The 23,104-nt window shown below is 43.3% G+C and overlaps 2 protein-coding genes across 5 annotated transcripts in view; one reads left to right on the top strand and one right to left on the bottom strand.

The window, feature by feature from the left end:
• Positions 1–106: 106 nt before the first annotated feature.
• On the top strand, positions 107–4,770 carry pno1 (partner of NOB1 homolog). The gene is made up of 7 exons (NM_001140842.1): positions 107–399; positions 780–929; positions 1,017–1,100; positions 1,656–1,716; positions 2,278–2,395; positions 2,511–2,581; positions 4,266–4,770. The coding sequence occupies exons 1-7, from the start codon at positions 199–201 to the stop codon at positions 4,331–4,333; spliced, it is 753 nt and encodes a 250-aa protein (NP_001134314.1). The 5' UTR covers positions 107–198; the 3' UTR covers positions 4,334–4,770.
• A 100-nt stretch (positions 4,771–4,870) lies between these two features.
• The window catches only part of LOC106578839 (calcineurin subunit B type 1), a 31,549-nt gene continuing 13,315 nt past the window's right edge, over positions 4,871–23,104 (bottom strand). The window contains exons 1-6 of one of the 4 annotated variants that reach the window (XR_006760713.1): positions 11,414–11,634; positions 10,442–10,618; positions 9,118–9,177; positions 8,683–8,867; positions 6,768–7,433; positions 4,871–6,728 (exon numbers count right to left, since the gene is read on the bottom strand). Coding sequence is in view for 3 of the 4 variants with exons in the window: in XM_045702347.1 (XP_045558303.1) it covers positions 7,386–7,433; positions 8,683–8,867; positions 9,118–9,177; positions 10,442–10,618; positions 11,414–11,513 (570 nt within the window). In the remaining variant the exon portion in view is untranslated. Of the gene's footprint in view, positions 7,434–8,682; positions 8,868–9,117; positions 9,178–10,441; positions 10,619–11,075; positions 11,278–11,413; positions 11,635–19,023; positions 19,064–23,104 lie in introns of those variants that run through there. The other 3 variants (XM_014158042.2, XM_045702347.1, XM_045702348.1) reach the window with 3 other exon arrangements.

Raw genomic sequence — 23,104 nt, 5'->3', positions numbered from 1 at the left:
ATTCCCTAGCAGACATGAATATATAATGCCATATAAAAACATTTTTTTTTTTTACCCATACAGAATTATGCACTGCACTCAGGCGCGTGTTGAACAGACTTTGGGTCCTTTCCAAAACACGGGAACAACCTCGTGTATAACTTCATGTACCTCTCCTAACATTTTGGCTTTATTTACTGTTAAAAAAAGGAATTCGTTATGGACACTGATAATAATCCAACAACGGAGGTAGTTGCTACTACTATGGACAGTGAAGACACAACAGAAGCGTTCGTAAAGGTGAAATCAAAGAAGACATCGAAGCGAAAACGCGAGATGGATGGAGTCGATATGGAGGCTGAGGACTCCGTAGCATGCAAGCGGCCTCAGTTTCCACCTATTTCAGGCGACAAACTTAAGGTAAAGTAAATCCAACATGTTATATATGAGTACATATTTCTTACTTAATTATTACACTTAGCTTGAACTTTGCCTGTTAGGGTAGAACATTTTTCTCGTCCCGTGTAAGGTCTGGGTCTTGCACATGCGCAATGTCACGCTTTTGCTATGATTGTTCTTACACTGCCTAAATAAATGGAAGCCTTCATCCCGCACTAATATTAAGTGTCACTGTCTCACAAGACTACATTTTAGTCAGTCAGTGCGGTTTTCTTCTAGTGTAGGCTACACAACAATGTCATGAAACTGTTGAAGCTACCAATGGACACAATCTGCACATACCACTGAGAAGTTGCGATGACATTTCCACTGTCCTATTTTTTTTTGTCTCCTTGTTTCAGGGTGGTTCTGATGAGATGCGTAAGGTTGCTGTCCCGGCCCACAGGTATACCCCTCTGAAGGAGAACTGGCTGAAGATATTCACACCCATCGTCGAGAACCTACAGCTCCAAGTCAGATTCAACCTCAAAACTAGAAATGTGGAAATTAAAGTAAGTGCAATGAGATTACCTGAGTGACTTTTATTTTTATTGGTGTCTAGAAAGTAGGCCCTAGTAAGAACGTGTCTTTCATTTCAGACTTGTAAAGACACACAGGACATTGGCTCTCTCACGAGAGCTGCAGACTTCGTCCGAGCCTTCGTTCTAGGATTCCAGGTTGAGGTAAGCAGCAGCACCTTCTGGGAAAGGAAGGCATTATCTTGTTGGGGTGATGAAATGTGAAGGATCCATTCATCCAGCAGCACTCTACTATCTCTGCTCTATATTGACATAGTGAGAAGTACAGGCCATCTCCCTTCTTTCAAGTCAAATATGTTTAAAGGGATAGTGAGAGATTATGGCAATTATGGGTACGTTTTTCTATGTACCCAGAGTCAGATGAACTCATGGATACCAGTTGTCACTGCGTGGAGTTTGAAGGCAGTTTCGTGAGCCATTGCTAACTAGCGTTAGCGCAATGCCTGGAAGTCTACTAGATCCGCTAGCATGCAGTAGTCTTTACTCTAAACATGCTGACTAGGCCTAAAGCCTAATGTCTAGTGAGAATACAACCCCACTGTTTATCATATAAAAGGAATCTGACACCTTGTCTCTCTTTCCCTTGGGAGGCCTCTAAAGTTTAATTTAAATATAGGCTATTAATTAACCCTAACGTCTATTGACAATACAACTCCCCTGTTCTGTTGAATCTAAACATCACCTTGTCTGTTTCCCCAGGATGCTCTTGCTCTCATCAGATTGGATGAACTTTTCCTAGAAACCTTTGATGTCACAGATGGTAACTAAGGGCCTGCTTGGCAGCACTGTTATGCTCTACCTTTACAACCTACAATATTTGTAGTCAGGAATGGAATTGAATGGATTATGAGCACTGGCCAGCCAGGCTTGTAAACCACGATGTGTACTTGCCCGGTAACATTCTGTTCCATGCGATATTTGAAAAGACATTTCACTAGTCATCGGGCTAGTTAGGCACACTTTCTACTAGCCCGGTCTGAAAACACGCTAGCCCAAGGCTAGTACTTATCTTAATTTCATTCCTGTTTGTAGTATGTAAGCTCTTTTCACTACTAAGTGCACATTTCTCTGGCTCTTGGTTCTTTCTTTCAATTAATCGTTTTTATTGTCAGTAAAACCAGTCCTATTGTCTACCTTTTTTAAAACCTTTTTAATATTTTGTGGCCCGGGACTACAGATGAAAACTAGCCAGCTGGCTAAAAATGGCACATTTCCAGAACTTTTGATTGATGTATATTGTCACTGTCAAATAAGTATGCACGGTCTCTGCCCATATTAAGTGCATTTAAAGTGCATTAACTTTTTTCTGTTTCGTTGGCAGTAAAACCACTGAAAGGAGACCATTTGTCCAGAGCTATTGGGAGGATAGCAGGGAAAGGAGGCAAAACAAAATTCACCATTGAAAATGTGACCAAGACCAGGATTGTTCTGGCAGACTCGTAAGTAGTGCTATGGCGCCATGTTATGATGTAAGTTAGAATTCTAGGTCTACACTCAAAGACTATTTATGGTTTAATCATGGCCTCTTTTGTTGGTGTCCTTAATATTTTACAGAAAAGTACACATATTAGGATCTTTCCAGAATATTAAGATGGCACGGACAGCGATATGCAACCTCATCTTAGGTAAGACTGAAAGAGATGTGGAAGTTAGAGTGGTGATGAGGAAGGGGAGTATACCGTGTCCAGAAGCGACACCATTCATTTTCAGGTTTCACTCAGTCTTCTTAAGCTTTGTTTTAATATTGACAGTTACAGCTGATTTCGGGATTGAATATAGATTCGATTACCTTAAATATAAGTCATCTGATTTGTTTCTCTGAATTGTTTCATCAAACTTATCGCCGCCAGCTCCTGATATCAGGGCATACAAACTGTCTCCTGAATTAGTTTGTGTGCGTGTGCGCCCACATGCGAACTAGGCCCGAGTTTGTTTTCCCTGGCTAAACTAGCTGGATGGCTAACCTAGCTGGATGGCTAAACTATGCTAGTTTTCGTCCTCATTGCCAAACTTCATAAATACCGCATCCTCAACTGCAAAACTCCTTTACTATTATGTAACTAAGAAATGATCTGGAAAGAAACTTCAATTATTTGTTTTGTTGTTTGGTTTGAAATATCTGTCGTAAGACGACGGTGGTGAAGGATTTCATTGCTACTTACCTCGGATACAAGTTCAGTTTTGAGATCCATTGGCGTCGGATTAGCTGGACATTTCTGACTGGTCTTGGAACTGACAACGTGCAGCCTCTCCCTGCTTGGCTCGATGGGATATGTAGTGATTTTGCCAAGACATCCAGATATGTACAGTCTTGTACCCTTAACCTTTTTTAAACTGACTCGTATTTGTTAAATAAGTCAGACGTTTATTAATATAATGAGTAATCCAGGAATGTCGTGAGTTAATTGACAAGAGAAAGCAGCAACTCTACAGCGCGCCAAGGACTAAATAACTTCCAGACACGAAGGATCGGTGGAGCTTCTCCACACCCCCACTCTATTGGCCATGTGAATTAGGCATATAATCACGTCTCACCATTGCCCAAGTCCCGTGTATTAAAATGGGAAGTGTTTTAGGCAATGCCACACAAGTGTTTAGAGCATGGCGCTTGTAACGCCAGGATTGTGGGTTCGATTCCCGGGTCACCCATACGAGTAGTGTATGCAAAGATAACTGTTGATTTGAGTAAAAGCATCTGCTAAATAGCATATTATTTATGTTTGTGTGTGTGTGTGTGTATGTATGTATATATCTATATCTCTATATCTCTCTCGTTTGGACACCTACTCATTCCAGGGTTTTTCTTTTTGTTTTTACTATTTTCTACATTTTAGAATAATAGTGAAGACATCAAAACTATGAAGTAACACATATGGAATCATGTAGTAATTCTTGCCATAATATGGACTTGGTCTTTTACCAAATAGGGCTATCTTCTGTATACCACCCCTACCTTTTCACAACACAACTGATTGGCTCAAAAACATTAAGAAGGAAAGAAATTCCACTATTTAATTAACAAGGCACACCTGTTAATTGAAATGCATTCCAGGTGACTACCTCATGAAGCTGGTTGAGAGAATGCCAAGAGTGCAAAGCTGTCAAGGCAAAGGGTTGCGACTTTGAAGAATGTAAAATATTGATTTAACACTTATTGGTTACTACATGATTCCATGTGTTATTTCAGTCTTGATGTCTTCACTATTATTCTACAATGTAGAAAATGGTTAAAATAAAACCCTTGAATGAGTAGTTGTGAACTTTTGACTATGTATTATTGATATTATACATGTCTATTTCCCCGTACAGGAAGTCCCCCTTCTAAGGTGTACGGTAACATCAGGGTCGTGGCCAGCAGGACAGCAGAGAGATTCTAAAGTCACACATGGATTTATATTCTCATCGCCTGATGTAAGTTCGGTATTCACCAAGATTCTCAGTAGGATCTGATCTAGGACCGGTTTTGCCTTTTTAAAACATGAATAAGGTAATATGGATGGGTGGACCTGGTCCTAGATCAGCACTCCTGAGGTGCTTTTTGGATGTGGGCCTGCCTGCCAGCTTCCAGGACTTTTGTTGTTGAAGCTGGACATATTGATCTGGGGAGTGCCTACCTGCCTTCCACATCTGGACTGGCCTGTCTCTTCCCACAGGGGATATTTGCATGTAAATGATTTGCCCCTTTTTCCTAATTGTCTTTTGGATTTGTTTGATTTAAATAAAATCTTAACAAATTGTTTGAGGCCAACGATTAATTGTTACACCATATCAAAGTGAAAAGTTGAGTTAATGTAAATAAAAATGCAGAAACCCTAATGTGAAACTGTTTAGTTTTCTGTGAGACTAAAGTGCCAAATTGACCCAGAAACCCCACGACACACCAGGGAAACAAAGTGATCACACACAACTTGTACTTAAAATGTTTCAAAGTGTTTATTTTTTAATTTTCATACAATATCAAGTTTCCAACAGTCCCACGGCATCAGATGCAGCATGCAGAGAAAGGGGAAAATAACTATTAGTCAAACTTAACCGTTTGTTTCCACACAAACTAAAAAGCACCGAGTCCCCTTCAAAGAAAATAGAAAGTAGTACTTGCAGAACTAAAGTCTGACCTATATAGACGACGGAATGGAAAGCTTCTATACAAAACAGTGCCGAGTACAGTGAGTGGCAGTTGACTTTGGGACCAGATTTTTACTGGAATAGAAGCATCATCTCGCTGATCCGGGGGGAAAATACAAAGTTAACATGTAGTTCAGTTTGTTTGGATTACTGCTCATAATGTGAACAATTAACCAAAGTTGGGCAAAATCCAATATGTTTCCCAGTAGATTATTAAATATAATTACTGACCTCACCATTCACGTGTTTAACAAGGATTATTTAAATAGTTCATCTACATGCACAACGAAAATCATGCAAACATAGGAGGCCCAAGCAAAGCACCCTATGTGATGCACTCACTTTGACCTGAGCTATGGGCCCTGGTTAAAAAGTAGTGCACTATATAGGGAGCATTTGAGACATCTCATTAAAAACAATGGTTTCCAAACCAACTATCGAATCATTAAAATGCAACCCGCCGCCATTTTGTTACGATTATTTTCACGGGATGCCCATTTCACCTTAAATTACGGTTTGGTTAAACTTGTGTCAATCTCCCTACTGTGAATACCATGAAGGGAGAGGACCGACGAGGTGATCGTGATTGGTTCTTAAATCTTGACTTTCTAATGTACAGTATTCCCATCGATCATGTCAAAAGTTTGAGTAACTCCGTTGTTGCATTAGAAAGAACCCTGTACTATTCATGGGTGGTTTTGACATTGGCTGCTGCAGCCTCTCTCTACTAAAGATGAGCAGACATTGACCTAATATACAGTTACAATGCTGCCTGCAGTTGAGTCTCAATAAGATACCATAACATTTTATATTCCCTCAATAACTCAGACATTCATTCATCTTTCATCTGGATATTTTAGGATATTCCTCAGTTCTAAATAAAATACAAATACATAGATGGTCCATGGTAAGAGATTTTTTCGACTTGAGTGATCAAGCTGTACAAGATCCTTTTATTCATCCAATTGTACACAAGGTGCAACAGAACATTTGACTTTATCCCAAGACACACACAGAGGTTAGAGCAGGGGACTCTGCCATACTACGGCGCCCGTGGGGCAGTTGCTGTGGGGGGGTTAAGGGTCTTGCTCAAGGGTACAACGGCAGGTTATGCCATATAGGATTTGACACCAGCAGCAACCCTCCGGTTACCAGCTCACTTCCCGTCAGACCCGGGATTCAAACTGGCAACCCTCCGGTTGCTGGCTCGCCTCTAACTGCTAGGCTACCTGCCGCCCATTTACTTTGCATTGGGGGATTGTCATATGGTTCAACGTAAAAACGTGTCGTTAAAGTAAAATACATAAGTATACAAAGACATCACTTTCTTGGCATCTATCTCTACGTTTAGAATAATAATCTCCAACAGCATAAATAAAACATCCTATCACAAAGCTTCCAACAGGTATTCTATGTTTAATGTGATCGGAAGCTTAATTGATCTAATCCAACCTGCTCAAGAATCAAATGGTTTAATTGATCTAATCCAACCTGCTCAAGAGTCAACTGGTTTAATTGATCTAATCCAACCTGCTCAAGAATCAAATGGTTTAATTGATCTAATCCAACCTGTTCAAGAGTCAAATGGTTTAATTGATCTAATCCAACCTGTTCAAGAGTCAAATGGTTTAATTGATCTAATCCAACCTGTTCAAGAGTCAAATGGTTTAATTGATCTAATCCAACCTGCTCAAGAGTCAAATAGTGCAAAAGAAACTGCTGTTTATTTTTGAAAATAAAATTAGCATCCAACCATTAGTGATCATGCAGCGAGCGTTTGACTCATCACAGACCAGTCCATCACTGACAGCAATGGTGGATACTTAACAATACGATATGTCCTGGTTGGCACTTTATACCCTACGTTTTGAATTGTAACCGAAATCAAGTATATTATTTAACGCAACACCTCAGATAACGACACGTTTCCCCACAAAAGAAACATTATAGATATACTTGTCTATAAAAAAAGAGACCAGAACGAAAATAAATATTTAAAAAAATAACATTACAAAAAAAATGTGACAAAATATAATCAAGCCAAACTTTCTCCTCCCTCCCTCAAACTGGGATGCTCTTACAAACGAGGATAGCTGTCCTTCAGGTTATTGAGAGGATCGGAGTTCAATAACACAACTAAATTGGCTTCGTGAAGCTTGTGGTTTGTTTAGAAAAAAAAGTGGCTTCACGGGGAGAGAGAATACTTCCATTGAAATACACAAAGTGTTTGCCAGACGTCTTGAGCAGATCTTCAGAGACCGATGGAGAAGAAAGCGAGGGGGGGAGAGGAGCGGAGGGACAGGCTCACACATCTACCACCATCTTTTTGTGTATGTCAAGGCCACCCACCACCTAGGGGAAGAGAGAAGGAACAGAACCAAATAGTTCTTATTGTAGTTCTAATTCCAGTTCTAGAGTAAAAGCAGGCTGGAACAGATTGATTCTTAATGCTATTGGCTAAATTAGCAGAATTCAAAATCATGCAACATGGTTCCAACTAAGAGAGGCAACTTATTAACACTAGAATAACTACTGTGTCCTTTTAACCCCTTAACACTAGTATAACTAGTGTCCTTTTAACCCCTTAACACTAGAATAACTACTGTGTCCTTTTAACCCCTTAACACTAGAATAACTACTGTGTCCTTTTAACCCCTTAACACTAGTATAACTACTGTGTCCTTTTAATGAATGAGTCTCTTCAAATGAAGTCACACAATCCCTTCACGACAACCTTGGGCTGCTCCAGCACAAACCAATTATAACCATGGTCCAACATTCTGAGTTGTCCTGAAGATAATACTCCCACAAAAACAGTGTTTCAGTTCAGGACTCTAGAGCAGTGGTTTCCAACCTGTGCTCAGCCAATTCTTTTTTATAAAAAATGTAATTAAATACAAATAGATTTTTTTCTTACAAAGAAAATAACAGTTGGGAGTATTAATTGTATTATAAGCAATTTGACATTACTTTTCATAATAATAATAATAATAATAGGCCTGTAATTTGTTACATTCACTGCTAAAATGTACAACATTTTACTGCCAGTGGTGGTCCTCGAGAGCTGACGGTGATTTGGTGGTCCCCGGAACATAAAAGTTTGGGAACCGCTGCCTTAGAGAAATATGTGCCAAATATAGCTTATTCAGAAGAGTGAAACAGAATACAGAACTTTCATAGTGAAATGGGCTAGAATCATGCTCTATACATAACATTACCCTGCACTGAATAAGCCCTCTGGTGTGTTAGAGCTGGGTAGGACAAGCCATCAACCATAACAGCCCTCCAGAACTGGAGTTACCCCCCAATAGGGTTGCACAATTCTGGAAAATGTCTTCTGCGTGCAGTATGAAGGAAGTTAGAGGTAGTTTCGCGAGCCAATGCTAACTGGCTAAAGTCTCAAGGTACAGTAGCATCTTGCAGTATCCTTTTAACCCCCCGCCACCCACGACCCCAGTTCCCCAGCCATCATGACCCCAGTTCCCCAGCCACCACGACCCCAGTTCCCCAGCCACCACGACCCCAGTTCCCCAGCCACCACGACCCCAGTTCCCCAGCCACCACGACCCCAGTTCCCCAGCCATCACGACCCCAGACTTACTAAGCAGAACTCTTCGAAGGATATCCTGCCGTCTCCGTCCTTATCTGCGTTGATGATGGTCTTGTCCACGATCTGCTGCAGCTGTGTGTCCTTCAGGTTGTTTCCTACCATCATCTTCAGCACCTGGAAGAGCTCCCCGTTGGAGATGTAACCATCCTTGTCCATGTCGTAGATCCGGAAGGCGACTAGAGGGAAGGGGGGTCAGGGGGGAGAGAAACGTGGAAGGATGTGTAGGTAAGTCAGCGATCCTGAACACAGACCTTTTGGTTTTGTATTTTGGAGAAAGCCTCATCATTGATGCTATCAGGCATTCTGTTTCTACTTTGGCAAGTGGGGGACAGGGAATGGGTTTTGTCTTTGTAGATCAGATCATTTAACTTTGTGTGGTGAGAGGTGTATGGATGTAGTGGAGATGGAGTAGATTTGTCTACTTACAGCGAAGCTTTGACTCCTTGTCCCCCTTGACACTGAATTGTGAGACTCCCTCAATGAATTCTGATGGAGGGGAGAGATGGTTTAGAGTCAGACATTATTTGTCTTCTTATACTGTACGCAATAATTTTCTATAAATCGGAGTGATCAAATAAACTACATATGCATTCATAAGTTCAAATAAAATCTCAGTAGCAAACTACTACAATCCATACTTAGGGCTATATTAAATCAGAACGCCCCTTTTCCTCTATGCAACTTTTAAAGGCAATGTTTTCGCTGAGACCGCATCCACGGTAAACGATGGATATGTCGGCTCAATCGGAAATGATCTTTAAAATGTAAATCGTGCTGTATCCGGATGGAATCTAGGCTATCTAGTGCTGACTGTCCTGCGTTAAGTGTCGCTACTGTCTCTGCAGGTACTGTTAGGCAGAGTAGGCCAAGAGAAACACTGGAAGTCTAAACCAGTCCAGGCCAAAGTCCCAACCTCTCTCCCTGGTCATCAAGATCCTTTTGTTAATCATGCAATGTGATTAAAGGCCCAATGCAGCCATTTTATATCAATATAAAATCATTTCTGGGTAACATTTAAGTACCTTACGCTAATGAGTTCCATTAAAATGTGCAAAAATAGCTATTTCTCAAGTAAGATTCTTGCTAGGACTGTCTGGCAGTGGTCTGAGTGGGGAGGGGAAAACTGAGTACTAGTTGTTATTGGAGAGAGGTTCAGAACTCTCTTTCTTATTGGTCTATTAATTAATTTACTGCCTGGTGATATGGAAACCTGCTGATTAGAAGGTCCTGTGTAGATTGTATTTTCAACCAACAACTATCAGGAAGCAGGATCAATGAGTTAGCCAGCTAACTTTGATGAACAGACAGAAATAAATATAGATCTTCTGGTTAATTAAGAAAGATAAACTTAGATATGTGTGTGTTTGGTTGTTGAGTCAATGAGACAATGCCCATATCAAGCTTTTCTTTCTAAAAAAATAAAAAGTTATTTCAGACAATTCATTTTCTGGACAGCTCATTGATCCTGGTTTGTATTATACCCCTCTAGTGTAGGCCACCATGTACTGTGCTGGGACATTCTCAGACAGGAGGACAATATACCTGTTTACCAACACTGATGTCCCTGATATTATTGGCCTTGATTTCAGCAAATGAGCTTAAATTCAAAGACATTGTTGGTCCCAAGCATTTATTCACCAGTAAAAATGGTCATACACAATGGTATAGGCAAAAGCACAAACAGATCTGGGACCAGGCTATAGAAGGAAACACCAGATCTGGGACAGCCTACTCTTGCACTCTGGCTTACCCTTGAAGTCCACCTCTCCGTTTCCATCGGTGTCGAAGATGTCGATGACCCTCTGAACCAGAGGGTTCTGCTGGAGTTCAGGCAGAGACATGAACTCCTCCACGCTAAGGGACCCAGAGTTATCTAGGTCCAGTTTCTTAAACCTCTTTCCCAGCCGCTTAATCTCATCAGCATCGACTGGAGGGGACAGAGAGAGAGAGACGAGAAAAGAGAGACCGACAGACAGGCAGGAGAAAAGAGAGCGAGACAGGAGAAAAGAGAGAGCGAGACAGGAGAAAAGAGAGAGCGAGACAGGAGAAAAGAGAGAGCGAGACAGGAGAAAAGAGAGCGAGACAGGAGAAAAGAGAGAGCGAGACAGGAGAAAAGAGAGAGCGAGACAGGAGAAAAGAGAGAGCGAGACAGGAGAAAGAGAGCGAGACAGGAGAAAAGAGAGAGCGAGACAGGAGAAAAGAGAGAGGGATCATGAACAAAATTACATGAGTAGAGACGTTACATTTTGGTAATTATTTAACAGACACTTATTCAGAGCGACTTCCAGTCAGTGTATTCAACCAACGTAGGCAAGACCACCACATACAGTTTCACAGTCATTGCAAGTAAAAACCTTCGTCATCAAAAGTAGCCGTCAGCTTACCTAGATCTCCTGGAATATAGACACGCAACACATTAACACATACACGGGTAGATAAATGCAGGTAGGCACCCAGCAAACCCTGTACCCACACACACATAATGTGCTCTAATGACGGTATGTAGGCGAGGACTACGCTCTTCCTACACAGACCCGACACGGCAACAGACCCGACACGGCAACAGACCCGAAACGGCAACAGACCCGACACGGCAACAGACCCGACACGGCAACAGACCCGACACGGCAACAGTGCCTTTAAAACACAGGCTGGGAAAAAAACAGAAGATCAAGTTAACTACACAAACATTTCCTGAAATCTTCCAGTTGAGTGAACTTACATCTGTTGTTGGCCATGTCGATGTGGGTAGTACAAACAGCCCTAGCTGTCCCCGTCCCCGAGGAGAGCTTGTTGCCCTGTGCCTTGTGAGCTCCTGCCATTACAGAGACTACTGATCCCACCTAGTTTCTGTTGTCCCCTCTCACAGTAGCATGGGGTAAGCCTTGTAATAACATAGATACTAACTACAGTATAAGCTTATTCAGACACGCCATGATCACGTGAACCGGTCTACCCCCCCCCCCCACAATACTACTCTAATCTGTACTACCGATAGTCAGATATAGCTATTCATCTTTAGACAAACCTCAGAGAATGGAGAGAGAGAGAGCGAGAGGGAGAGAGAGGAGGGGGGAGTTAAACTGAGAGGGAGGGTAGTAAAGAGAGAGAGAGAGGAGAGAGAACAGAGACTTAGCTGTTGCAGAAAGCTATAAGCCAGAGAGAAATGGAATGAGTGTGAGAGAAAGGGAGAGAGAGATGTGTGTGTGCATTTTGGGTTGGACGACGCCACCATGCATTAGCCTGATGACTAAACAGAAGCTAGAGGGATGACTGTGTGAGTGGTATATGAGTATAGAGGCAGCAGTTGCTGCATGCACTCCACAGCCTGATCTCCGGGGAACAAATCTGCCTTGTGCCATCTGTCTCTCACTACTTTTTCTCAGAGAAGGATATATTGACGATGTACTAACTTACATTTGTTTAGGCCTAATGAAAGTGGTTAACTAGATTGCAGTACACAGATACAGTAGATTATGTTATGATATTTCTGTGTGGGACTGAGATTATCCCCTAATGCAGGGCTATTCACATATTCCTGTTCTACCTGATAATTAAGTGGTTTTTAAAGTTATGTAACTTTCAAAATACAGAAATCATCTCCGTGTGATGCTGTGTTTTACATCACACGATGCTGTGTTTTACATCACATGATGCTGTGTTTTACATCATACAGGGATGATTCTTAAATTTGAAAAGTTACATAACTTGAAAACTTGATTGCTGAAAAGCAAAACATTTTGGGACTGTGTCAACAATGGACTAATGAAACAAATACCAAAAGATAGTTTTTGGGTGGAATTTTCTTTAATTTATGCCTTGCTACTTCACACTTACAGTAAACTGAGTATTTTAGTCTGGCTGACACCACTATTAGGTGACATCATGTGTTTGAGTCTGGCTGACACCACTATTAGGTTGTACACTGGACTGTTAGTTAAAGTCTGTACTAGGAGTAGTAGACTGGACTGTTGGTTAAAGTCTGTACTAGGAGTAGTAGACTGGACTGTTGGTTAAAGTCTGTGCTAGGAGTAGTAGACTGGACTGTTGGTTAAAGTCTGTACTAGGAGTAGTAGACTGGACTGTTGGTTAAAGTCTGTACTAGGAGTTGTAGACTGTACAGCTATACATACATATATGTTCAACTATACAGTTGAAGTCGGAAGTTTACATACACCTTAGCCAAATACATTTAAACTCAGTTTTTCACAATTCCTGACATTTAATCCTAGTAAATATTCCCTGTCTTAGGTCAGTTAGGATCACCACTTTATTTTAAGAATGTGAAATGTCAGAATAATAGTAGAGAATTATTTATTTCAGCTTTTATTTCTTTCATCACATTCCCAGTGGGTCAGAAGTTTACATACACTCAATTAGTATTTGGTAGCATTGCCTTTAAATTGTTTAACTTGGGTCAAACGTTTCGGGTATCCTTCCACAAGCTTCCCACAATAAGTTGGGTGAATTTTGGCCCATTCCTCCTCACAGAGCTGGTGTAACTGAGTCAGGTTAATAGGCCTCCTTGCTCGCACACGCTTTTTCAGTTCTGCCCACACATTTTCTATAGGATTGAGGTGAGGGCTTTGTGATGGCTACTCCAATACATTGACTTTGTTGTCCTTAAGCCATTTTGCCACAACTTTGGGAGTATGCTTTGGGTCACTGTCGATTTGGAAGACCCATTTGCGACCAAGCTTTAACTTCCTGACTGATGTCTTGAGATGTTGCTTCAATATATCCACATCATTTTCCTCCCTCATCATGCCATCTATTTTGTGAAGTGCATCAGTCCCTCCTGCAGCAGAGGCACTGAGTTTGAAGGTAGGCCTTGTAATACATCCACAGGTACACCTCCAATTGACTCAACTGATGTCAATTAGCCTATCAGAAGCTTCTAAAGCCATGACATCATTTTCACAGTCAACTTAGTGTATGTAAACTTCTGACCCACTGGAATTGTGATACAGTGAATTATAAGTGAAATAATCTGTAAACAATTGTTGGAAAAATGACTTGTGTCATGCACAAAGTAGATGTCCTAACCGACTTGCCAAAACTGTAGTTTGTTAACAATAAATTTGTGGAGTGGTTGTAAATCAAGTTTTAATGACCCCAACCTAAGTGTATGTAAACTTCCGACTTCAACTGTATATTTTACCTCTTGGTGATGTAATTCAGAAACATAATGTTAACTTTCACTGCTATGCGGATGATACACAGCTGTACATTTTCGATGAAACATGGTGAAGCCCCAAAATTGCCCTCGCTGGAAGCCTGTGTTTCAGACATAAGGAAGTGGATGGCTTCCTGTTAAGGCTAGGGCTGATTTCAAGGTTTTACTGCTAACCTACAAAGCATTACATGGGCTTGTTCCTACCTATCTTTCCGACTTGGTCCTGCCGTACATACCTACACGTACTCTATGGTCACAAGACGCAGGCCTCCTTACTGTCCCTAGAATTTCTAAGCAAACAGCTGGAGGCAGGGCTTTCTCCTAGAGCTCCATTTTTATGGAATGGTCTGCCTATCCATGTGAGAGATGCAGACTTTATTGAAGACTCATCTCTTCAGTAGGTCCTATGATTGAGTGTAGTTTAGCCCAGTGGTGTGAAGGTGAACGAAAAGGCACTGGAGTGACGAACCACCCTTGCTGTCTCTGCCTGGCTGGTTCCCCTCTCTCCTCTGGGATTCTCTGCCTCTAACCCTATTACGGGGGCTGAGTCACTGGCTTACTGGTGCTCTTCAATGCTGTTCCTAGGAGGTGTGCGTCACTTAAGTGGGTTGAGTCACTGACGTGATCTTCCTGTCCGGGTTGGCGGCCCCCTCGCGTTCGTGCCGTGGGGGAAATCTTCGTGGGCTATACTCGGCCTTGTCTCAGGGTAGTAAGTTGGTGGTTGAAGATATCCCTCTAGTGGTGTGTGGGCTGTGCTTTGGCAAAGTGGGTGGGGTTATATCCTGCCTGTTTGGCCCTGTCCGGGGGTATCGTCGGACAGGGCCACAGTGTCTACCGACCCCTCCTGTCTCAGCCTCCAGTATTTATGCCTCAACAGTTTATGTGTCGGGGGGCTAGGGTCAGTCTGTTATATCTGGAGTATTTCTCCTGTCTTATCCGGTGTCCTGTGTGAATTTAAGTATGCTCCCTCTAATTCTCTCTCTCTCTTTCTCTTCTCTCAGCGGACCTGAGCCCTAGGATCATGCCTCAGGACTACCTGGCCTGATGACTCCTTGCTGTCCCCAGTCCACCTGGTCATGCTGCTGCTCCAGTTTGAACTGTTCTGCCTGCGACTATGGAACCCTGACCTGTTCACTGGACGTGCTACCTTGTCCCGGACCTGCTGTTTTAGACTCTCTCTACTGCACCTGCTGTCTCGACCTCTGAATGATTGGCTATGAAAAGCCAACTGACATTTACTCCTGAGGTGCTGACCGGTTGCACCCTCTACAACCACTGTGATTATTATTATCTGACCCTGCTTGTCATCTATGAACATTTGAACATCTTGGCCATGTTGTTATAATCTCCACCCGGCACAGCCAGAAGAGGACTGGCCACTCCTCAGAGCCTGGTTCCTCTCTAGGTTTCTTCCTAGGTTCCTGCCTTTCTAGGGAGTTTTTCCTAGCCTACATCTGCATTGCTTTCTGTTTGGGGTTTTAGGTTGGATTTCTGTTTTAGGTTGGCTGATGTAAAAAGGGCTTTATAAATACATTTGATTGATTGACTGTCGGTTAAAGTCTGTACTAGGAGTAATAGACTGGACTGTTAGTTAAAGTCTGTACTAGGAGTAGTAGACTGGACTGTTAGTTAAAGTCTGTACTAGGAATACGGGACTCCCAATCAGGGCTGGATGTGATACAGCCTGGATTTGAACCAGGGACTGTAGTGACCCCTCTTGCACTGAGATGCAGTGCCTTAGACCGCTGTGCCACTCGGGATCCCAATACTATATGATGACTGATGTCTGATACACAAGGCAAGACATAGGATTGCTAATCAGAAGCCCTTACTGAAATGCAGTCCACATTTTGAATAGTCTCTTCGAGATATGCTAATGATGTCCTGCTTGGAGGGACGTCCTCCTTAGTGACTAAGATCATTATGATGACACTCCACACAGCAGAAAGAGACCATTTGCTCATCAATACTGGATTAACTTTTAACTGTGTTACTAGGCAACAGGAACCTGCTGCTAGCTCCCCCAAACCACACACAAACAAACACAGACATGAGCACACAGAGAGACACACACAGACATAAATAGACATATCAGCTGAACATTTGACCGGACCCATATGCGTTGGGTCAGTAACCTGATTAGGGCGTCCACCCACGGTGCTCAGAATGACAGAAATCCCATTTAGATGATGGTAATTCATAATAACAGTACATGCACATCTAGGATGCAATGATGTGCGGTAATTCTTACCTAATTCTGATGAGCACTTTGAAGATGTTTGAATGACTGTCCACATGAACTTTTTCTCAGACAACAAGACAAGTAACGAACATCAAAATCACTAGCCTGTCAATCTACTGTCCCCCATAGAAGAAAAAGTTGATCTATTCTATTGGTCAGGGGCCGCAGCTAGCCTAGTGGTTGAGAGTGTTGGGCCAGTAACTAAAAAGGTCACTGGTTTGAATCCCCGAAACGACTATGATGTGCCCTTGAGCAAGGCACTTATCCCTAACTGCTCTGGATAAGAGCGTCTGCTAAATGACTAAAACATCAGCTTGTCAAGAAAAATATTTCAAAACAAACTGTGGGATGATAGATCCCAAATTCATTGGTTTTTTTCATTCTTCTTCTCCCGGACAATTGGACGGGAGTCAATTTTATTTATTGGCTTTTCAAAAAAATAAATAAATAAAATGTATCGGCCAAAAGCTGGCTATTACTGGAAAAAACCCTGGTATGCATGGTACGCAGGCACACACGGTCGCACGCGCACACGGTCGCTCCCGCACACGGTCGCTCCCACACACACAGCTCCTGGCTTTCATTTTTCAGAGAAGAAAGAAACTGTTGCCCAATGCATTGTAGCAGTACATTAATCTCACCACACAGAAAGATTACATCATCGTTTTGTCCATTAGACCCGTGTGTCTGTGGGGGTGTGTGTGTGTACTTTTAAATGAGCAGACTTGTACTTATGCTGCCAGGCCAACACATGACACCAACCCTATTAGCATAATGGCTTTTTATTGAGCCAATGAGGTTGTCTGTGTGGTGTGGAGGGGGAGGGATTCTAGTGCAACTGACAGAATGAAGGCTAGTGGATGGATAATGGCTAGGACAGCAGCATGTAATGAAGGCCAGTGGATGGATAATGGTTAGGACAGCAGCATGTAATGAAGGCTAGTGAATGGATAATGATTAGGACAGCAGCATGTGATGAAGGCTAGTGGATGGATAATGTCTAGGACAGCAGCATGTAATGAAGGCCAGTGGATGGATAATGGTTAGGACAGCAGCATGTAATGAAGGCTAGTGAATGGATAATGATTAGGACAGCAGCATGTGATGAAGGCTAGTGGATGGATAATGTCTAGGACAGCAGCATGTAATGAAGGCCAGTGGATGGATAATGGTTAGGACAGCAGCATGTGATGAAGGCTAGTGGATGGATAATGTCTAGGACAGCAGCATGTGATGAAGGCTAGTGGATGGATAATGTCTAGGACAGCAGCATGTGATGAAGGCCAGTGGATGGATAATGGCTAGGACAGCAGCATGTAATGAAGGCTAGTGGATGGATAATGGCTAGGACAGCAGCATGTAATGAAGGCTAGTGGATGGATAATGGCTAGGACAGCAGCATGTAATGAAGGCTAGTGGATGGATAATGGCTAGGACAGCAGCATGTAATGAAGGCTAGTGGATGGATAATGGCTAGGACAGCAGCATGTAATGCTCCCTACAGGGATTCTGTTGTGCAGCAAACTCTACATTAAATATCTACAAACTCATTGGACTGCAGGCTACATCATTCAGTAGAACAGTTCTAATACAATAGCTTTAGGCTCATACCTCAAAAAAGCTATGGGAGTGGGTGTCCTGGCCTCCTTATAAACCATTGTAATGGAATCTCTCCCTCTCCCCCCCTCCCTCTCCTCGACAACCGTTTCTATGGCTCTGGGAAACCCCTAGCAACAAGGAACTCCAACAAGCAGGCATTGGTTATTTTGGGAGGCTGCAGACAGTCACTGACTGTTACTAGTGCTATGTGTGTGTGTGTGTGTGTGTGTGTGCATTTCATTGGGGGTGGAGCATGGGCTGTGGGGAGGAGGGAGGGGGCTGGCCTTGCAAAGCTGGAAATATCCCGGACTGGTGAAGTCCTCCCTCGGTCTCGGCTCGCCACGGGTCAGGGTCAAACACCTGCTTATCCTCGGTCTACCACAGCAACTACTGTTGGGCTGCCTGCTTGTCCCTGTGTGGGTCCCTGAGTCTCCCCTAAGTGTGTCCCTGAGTCTCCCCTAAGTGTGTCCCCGAGTCTCCCCTAAGTGTGTCCCCGAGTCTCCCCTAAGTGTGTCCCCGAGTCTCCCCTAAGTGTGTCCCCGAGTCTCCCCTAAGTGTGTCCCCGAGTCTCCCCTAAGTGTGTCCCCGAGTCTCCCCTAAGTGTGTCCCCGAGTCACCCCTAAGTGTGTCCCCGAGTCACCCCTAAGTGTGTCCCCGAGTCACCCCTAAGTGTGTCCCCGAGTCACCCCTAAGTGTGTCCCCGAGTCTCCCCTAAGTGTGTCCCCGAGTCTCCCCTAAGTGTGTCCCCGAGTCACCCCTAAGTGTGTCCCCGAGTCACCCCTAAGTGTGTCCCCCGAGTCACCCCTAAGTGTGTCCCCGAGTCACCCCTAAGTGTGTCCCCGAGTCACCCCTAAGTGTGTCCCCGAGTCTCCCCTAAGTGTGTCCCCGAGTCTCCCCTAAGTGTGTCCCCGAGTCTCCCCTAAGTGTGTCCCCGAGTCTCCCCTAAGTGTGTCCCCGAGTCTCCCCTAAGTGTGTCCCCGAGTCTCCCCTAAGTGTGTCCCCGAGTCTCCCCTAAGTGTGTCCCCGAGTCTCCCCTAAGTGTGTCCCTGAGTCTCCCCTAAGTGTGTCCCTGGCTCCAGCAGAAAGCCTGGGAGAACTCCTCTGTGTGGTGTTAGTTTAATCTATATATGCTGTCTTTTTGTTGGGTTGCATTTGAGCGTATGAAGCTCTGTTATAATGTTGAATAGTCTGAGGAAATAGGTACCGCAAGCAAGCTCAGACAAGCAGAGAGCGGAGGTGAGTGAGAATAGTTCCATTTTCTGGTGTTGATGCCTGACAAAGAATGGCAGTTAGTTAGTAAATCAAATATACTTACAATGCGAGCACATTTCCAGTGGGTAACTTGCCTCATTTCCCTGAAGAGGAGAAACAGGATGCAATAGGTGAGAAATACAGTAGACAATAGGTGAAAAATACAGTAGACAATAGGTGAAAAATACAGTAGACAATAGGTGAGAAATACAGTAGCCAATAGGTGAAAAATACAGGAGGCAGAGGTGAGAAATACAGTGGGGGAGAAAAGTATTTGATCTCCTGCTGATTTTGTACGTTTGCCAACTGAAAAAGAAAGGATCAGTCTATAATTTTAATACTAGGTTTATTTGAACAGTGAGAGACAGAATAACAACAAAAATATCCAGAAAAACGCATGTCAAAAATGTTATAAAATGATTTGCATTTTAATGAGGGAAATAAGTATTTGACCTCCTCTCAATCAGAAAGATTTCTGGCTCCCAGGTGTCTTTTATACAGGTAACGAGCTGAGATTAGGAGCACACTCTTAAAGGGAGTGCTCCTAATCTCAGCTTGTTACCTGTATAAAAGACACCTGTCCACAGAAGCAATCAATCAATCAGATTCCAAACTCTCCACCATGGCCAAGAGCAAAGAGCTCTCCCAGGATGTCAGGGAAAAGATTGTAGACCTACACAAGGCTGGAATGGACTACAAGACCATCGCCAAGCAGCTTGGTGAGAAGGTGACAACATTTTGTGCGATTATTCGCAAATGGAAGAAACACAAAAGAACTGTCAATATCCCTCGGCCTGGGGCTCCATGCAAGATCTCACCTCGTGGAGTTGCAATGATCATGAGAACGGTGAGGAATCAGCCCAGAACTACACAGGAGGATCTTGTCAATGATCTCAAGGCAGCTGGGACCATAGTCACCAAGAAAACAATTGGTAACACACTACGCCGTGAAGGACTGAAATCCTGCAGCGCCCGCAAGGTCCCCCTGCTCAAGAAAGCACATATACATGCCCGTCTGAAGTTTGCCAATGAACATCTGATTGATTCAGAGGACAACTGGGTGAAAGTGTTGTGGTCAGATGAGACCAAAATGGAGCTCTTTGGCATCAACTCAACTCGCCGTGTTTGGAGGAGGAGGAATGCTGCCTATGACCCCAAAAACACCATCTCCACCGTCAAACATGGAGGTGGAAACATTATGCTTTGGGGGTGTTTTTCTGCTAAGGGGACAGGACAACTTCACTGCATCCAAGGGACGATGGACGGGGCCATGTACCGTCAAATCTTGGGTGAGAAGCTCCTTCCCTCAGCCAGGGCATTGAAAATGGGTCGTGGATGGGTATTCCAGCATGACAATGACCCAAAACACATGGCCAAGGCAACAAAGGAGTGGCTCAAGAAGAAGCACATTAAGGTCCTGGAGTGGCCTAGCCAGTCTCCAGACCTTAATCCCATAGAAAATCTGTGGAGGGAGCTGAAGGTTCGAGTTGCCAAACGTCAGCCTCAACCTTAATGAAGATCTGCAAAGAGGAGTGGGACAAAATCCCTCCTGAGATGTGTGCAAACCTGGTGGCCAACTACAAGAAACGTCTGACCTCTGTGATTGCCAACAAGGGTTTTGCCACCAAGTACTAAGTCATGTTTTGCAGAGGGGTCAAATACTTATATCCCTCATTAAAATGCAAATCATTTTATAACATTTTTGACATGCGTTTTTCTGGATTTTTTTGTTGTTATTCTGTCTCTCACTGTTCAAATAAACCTACCATTAAAATTATAGACTGATCATTTCTTTGTAAGTGGGCAAACGTACAAAATCAGCAGGGGATCAAATACTTTTTCCCCCCACTGTACAGGAGGCAGAGGTGAGACATGTTTGCGTTATGAAAACAGAAATACTGGTCATACATGGGAAACCATTGGGATACATTCATTGTGATGTATTCTTTTCAGGTCTTTCAGACTGTACTGCAGAGGATCTACTGCAGAGGATCTACTGCTAGCTTTTCCCAGTGCTACTATCTCAAAATGGAGGTTAATACACATCCTTGTAATTGCAGGTCAACGCTCCCAGGGACTAGAGCAACAACATGTGTTCGTGTTCATAAGGGCACACGGTAGAAAAAAGTTTTACAACAAAAAAAAACAAAAAAAATGAGCATTTATCATCATTCGTTATATTAGCATTTCCACAAAGCTCACTTCACACACACACACACGACACACACATCAATATGCAACAGCTACAACTCAGTGACAACCCAAATGACTCCCAACGTGGCCAACATTTTACATATCATACAATGGCCTGTCTCGTTAATACGGGGATGACTCGGGCAGATGGATAATCTCTCCTGGTTGTGTTAGGAGGTCAAAAGAAGGCTAAGGTCAACAGGCAAGCTAGCTAGTAATAAATGATATGCCATTTAGCAGCCGCTTTTATCCAAAGCGACTTACAGTCATTTGTGCATACATTTTACATATGGTTGGTCCCAGGAATCAGATCCTAAATCCTGGCATTGCAAGCGCCATACTCTACAAACTGAGCCATCAAATCAAATCAAAGTTTATTCGTCACGTACACAGTATTGCCGATGTTATCGCAGGTGCAGCAAAATGCTTATGTTTCGAGCTCCAACAGTGCAGTAATATCTAGCAAAAAGTGCAATAATCCCCCCTCCCCCAAAAATGTATAATTTAAGGCTTATCAGAATGAGAAACATCCAGCATATAAATATACATGTACAGTAACTTCAGGAAGTATTTATACCCCTTGACTTATTCCACATGTTGTTGTGTTACAGCCTGAATTCAAAATGGATTAAATATATGTTTGCAAATTGATTGAAAATGAAATACAGAAATATCTCATTTACATAAGTATTCACACCCCTGAAGCAATACTTCGTAGAAGCCCCTTTGGCGGGGAGATTACAGCTTTGAGTCAGTTTAGGTATGTCTATCAGCTTTGCACATCTGGATTTGGGGATTTTCTCCCATTCTTCCTTGCAGATTTTATCAAGCTCTGTTAAGTTAGATGGGGAGCAGTGGTGAACAGCAATCTTCAAGTCTTTCCACAGATTTTCAAAGGGATACAATTTTGGGCTTTGGCTGGGCCACCAAAGGACTTTTACATTTTTGTTCTGAAGCCATTCCAGCATTGCTTTAGCTGTATGCTTGGGGTCATTGTCCTGTTGGAACGTACATTTTTCGCCACAGTCTAAGGTTGTTTGCACTCTGAAGCAGATTCCCTTTAAGGATTTGCCTGTATTTGGCCCAATTTATTACTTACCAGTCTCCCAGTCCCTGCCGCTGAAAAGCATCCCCATAGCATGATGCTGCCATCACCATGCTTCACAGTAGGGATGGTGTTAGACGGGTGATGGGCTGTGCCTGCTTTTCTCCAGACATTGTGCTTTGCATTCTGGCCAAAGAGTTTAAGAAAATGATCATGCCACAGAAACTTTTGCCTTATGTCTTACATGTATGTGCCTTTTGCAAAGTCCAGGCGTGCTGTTATCTGACTTTTTCTCAGGAGTGACTTCCATCTAGCCACTCTCCCAAAAAGCCCAGATTGGTGAAGTTTTGTAGAGACTTGTCTTTCTGGCAGGTTCTCCCATCTCAGCCAAGGAACTCTGTAGTTCTGTCAGAATGGTCATTGGGTTCTTGGTCACCTCCCTTACCAAGGTCCTCCTTGCCCTGTTGCTCAGTTTGCCAAGATGGCCAGCTCTAGACAGAGTCTAGGTACTTCCATATGCCCTGTTGCTCAGTTTGCCAAGATGGCCAGCTCTAGACAGAGTCTAGGTACTTCCATATGCCCTGTTGCTCAGTTTGCCAAGACGGCCAGCTCTAGACAGAGTCTAGGTACTTCCATATGCCCTGTTGCCCAGTTTGCCAAGATGGCCAGCTCTAGACAGAGTCTAGGTACTTCCATATGCCCTGTTGCCCAGTTTGCCAAGACGGCCAGCTCTAGACAGAGTCTAGGTACTTCCATATGCCCTGTTGCCCAGTTTGCCAAGATGGCCAGCTCTAGACAGAGTCTAGGTACTTCCATATGCCCTGTTGCCCAGTTTGCCAAGATGGCCAGCTCTAGACAGAGTCTAGGTACTTCCATATGCCCTGTTGCCCAGTTTGCCAAGACGGCC

Source organism: Salmo salar, chromosome ssa19 (assembly GCF_905237065.1).
Source record: "Salmo salar chromosome ssa19, Ssal_v3.1, whole genome shotgun sequence".
Lineage (NCBI taxonomy): Eukaryota > Metazoa > Chordata > Actinopteri > Salmoniformes > Salmonidae > Salmo > Salmo salar.
This window is presented reverse-complemented; position numbering and strand designations above follow the sequence as displayed.